Below are 2,045 nucleotides of genomic sequence, written 5' to 3'. Positions count from 1 at the left end.
ATGGGATATGGGGTATAGGGTGCGGGGTGTGAGATATAGGCACTGAGATATAGGGTATGGGGAGTGGGGGGTGGGCTATGGGGTATAGCATATAGGGTATGGGGCATGGGATGTGGAGTTGGGATGTAAGATACAGGCACTGGGCTATAGGGCATGAGTTGTGGGGTATGGGATATAGGGTATGGGTTGTGGGGTATGGGATATAGGGAATGGGGTATGGGACATGGGATGTGGGGACTGGGAGCGGGATATGAGCTATGGGGTGTAGGATGTAAGATACAGGCACTGGGATGTGGGATATGGGATATGGGGTACGGGAGTGGGAACTGGGAGTGGGATACAGGATATGGGAACTGGGATGTAGGATGTGGGAACTGGGAGTGGGAACTGGGAGTGGGAACTGGGCACTGGGATGTGAGATAGGCACTGGGGAGTGGGAACTGGGATGTGGGGTATGGATATGGGAACTGGGAAATGGGATATGGGAACTGGGTTATGGGATATGGGAACTGGGTTATGGGATATGGGAACTGGGTTATGGGATGAGGGAACTGGGCACTGGGATATGGGATATTGGGAACAGGAATATGGGAACTGAGACCTGGGATATGGGAAGTAGGCATTGGGATAGGGGATATGAGAAATGGGATTTGGGAACTGGGAAATGGGATTTGGGAGCTGGTTAATGGGCACTGGGATACGGGGTGTGGGAACTGGGAACTGGGAAGTGTGCACTGGGAAATGGACACCGGGAACTGGGAACTGGGAAATGAGAAATGGGAAATGGACACCGGGAACTGGGAAATGGGAAATGAGAAATGGGGAATGGGGAATGGGGAATGGGAGCTGGGGAATGGGAACTGGGAACTGGGAACTGGGAAATGGGAGCTGGGAAATGGGAGCTGGGAAATGGGAGCTGGGAAATGGGAAATGGGAACTGGGAAATGGGAGCTGGGAAATGGGAACTGGGAAATGGACATTGGGAAATGGGAGCTGGGAAATGGGAGCTGGGAAATGGGAGCTGGGAAATGGGAGCTGGGAAATGGGAACTGGGAAATGGACACTGGGAAATGGGAGCTGGGAAATGGGAGCTGGGAAATGGGAGCTGGGAAATGGGAAATGAGAACTGGGAGCTGGGAAATGGGAGCTGGAAAATGGGAACTGGGAAATGGGAACTGGGAAATGGGAGCTGGGAAATGGGAACTGGAAAATGGGAACTGGAAAATGGGAGCTGGAAAATGGGAACTGGGAAATGGGAGCTGGGAAATGGGAGCTGGGAAATGGACACTGGGAAATGGGAACTGGGAAATGGACACTGGGAAATGGGAACTGGGAAATGGGAACTGGGAAATGGACACTGGGAAATGGGAACTGAGGAACTGGGAAATGGGAGCTGGGAAATAGGAGCTGGGAAATGGGAGCTGGGAAATGGGAACTGGGAAATGGGAACTGGGAAATGGGAACTGGGAAATGGACACTGTGGACTGGACTCTTGGAAATGGGCAGTGGGCACTGGGTGGCTGACAGCTGACCCCCCCCAGCCCATCACCCCCCACCCCCACACGCTCAGCCCATCGTCCCGCCGCCCCCCCCCAACCGCTCCCCCACTTCCCTGTGCCGCAGGGGCATCATCAACGTGGCCTCGTCCACCAACCTGCTGACGGACTCCGGCAGCGTGCAGTTGGTTCTGGAGCCCGGCCTGCAGCTGCTGAGCCGCAAACAGAGGCGTCTGATCCGCCAGAACCCCGGCATCCTGCACAGCGTCAGCGCCGGGCTGCAGAGCGCCGTCAGGGAATGCCAGTGGCAATTCCGCAACCGCCGCTGGAACTGCCCCACATCTCAGGGCCCCAACATCTTCGGCAAGATCGTCAACCGGGGTGAGGGACGTCGGGGGACCCGTCGTGGCCGTCCGGTGGGGCTGGGGGTGGTGGGGGTCCCCATAGCGGCCGTCTCGTGGGCACGGTGGTGCTGGGGGTCTCCGTAGAGGTTTCTCCATGGGCTCGATCCTGGAGGGGTCCCCACTGAAGTTTCCTCGTGGGCACAAC

The 2,045-nt window shown here is 56.7% G+C and overlaps 1 protein-coding gene across 1 annotated transcript; it reads left to right on the top strand.

The window, feature by feature from the left end:
* Nucleotides 1–1,623: 1,623 nt before the first annotated feature.
* On the top strand, nucleotides 1,624–1,984 carry LOC104917060 (protein Wnt-1-like; the record flags this gene model as incomplete). The annotated part of the gene is made up of 1 exon (XM_010728128.2): nucleotides 1,624–1,984. A coding segment is annotated over one exon (361 nt), but the record flags the coding sequence as incomplete, so codon positions are not given.
* Between the last annotated feature and the right edge of the window lie 61 nt (nucleotides 1,985–2,045).

The sequence above is a fragment of the Meleagris gallopavo genome, unplaced genomic scaffold, assembly GCF_000146605.3.
Source record: "Meleagris gallopavo isolate NT-WF06-2002-E0010 breed Aviagen turkey brand Nicholas breeding stock unplaced genomic scaffold, Turkey_5.1 ChrUn_random_7180001954775, whole genome shotgun sequence".
Classification (NCBI taxonomy): domain Eukaryota; kingdom Metazoa; phylum Chordata; class Aves; order Galliformes; family Phasianidae; genus Meleagris; species Meleagris gallopavo.
Note: the sequence above shows the minus strand (reverse complement) of the source record. Positions and strands in the feature narration are given on the sequence as shown.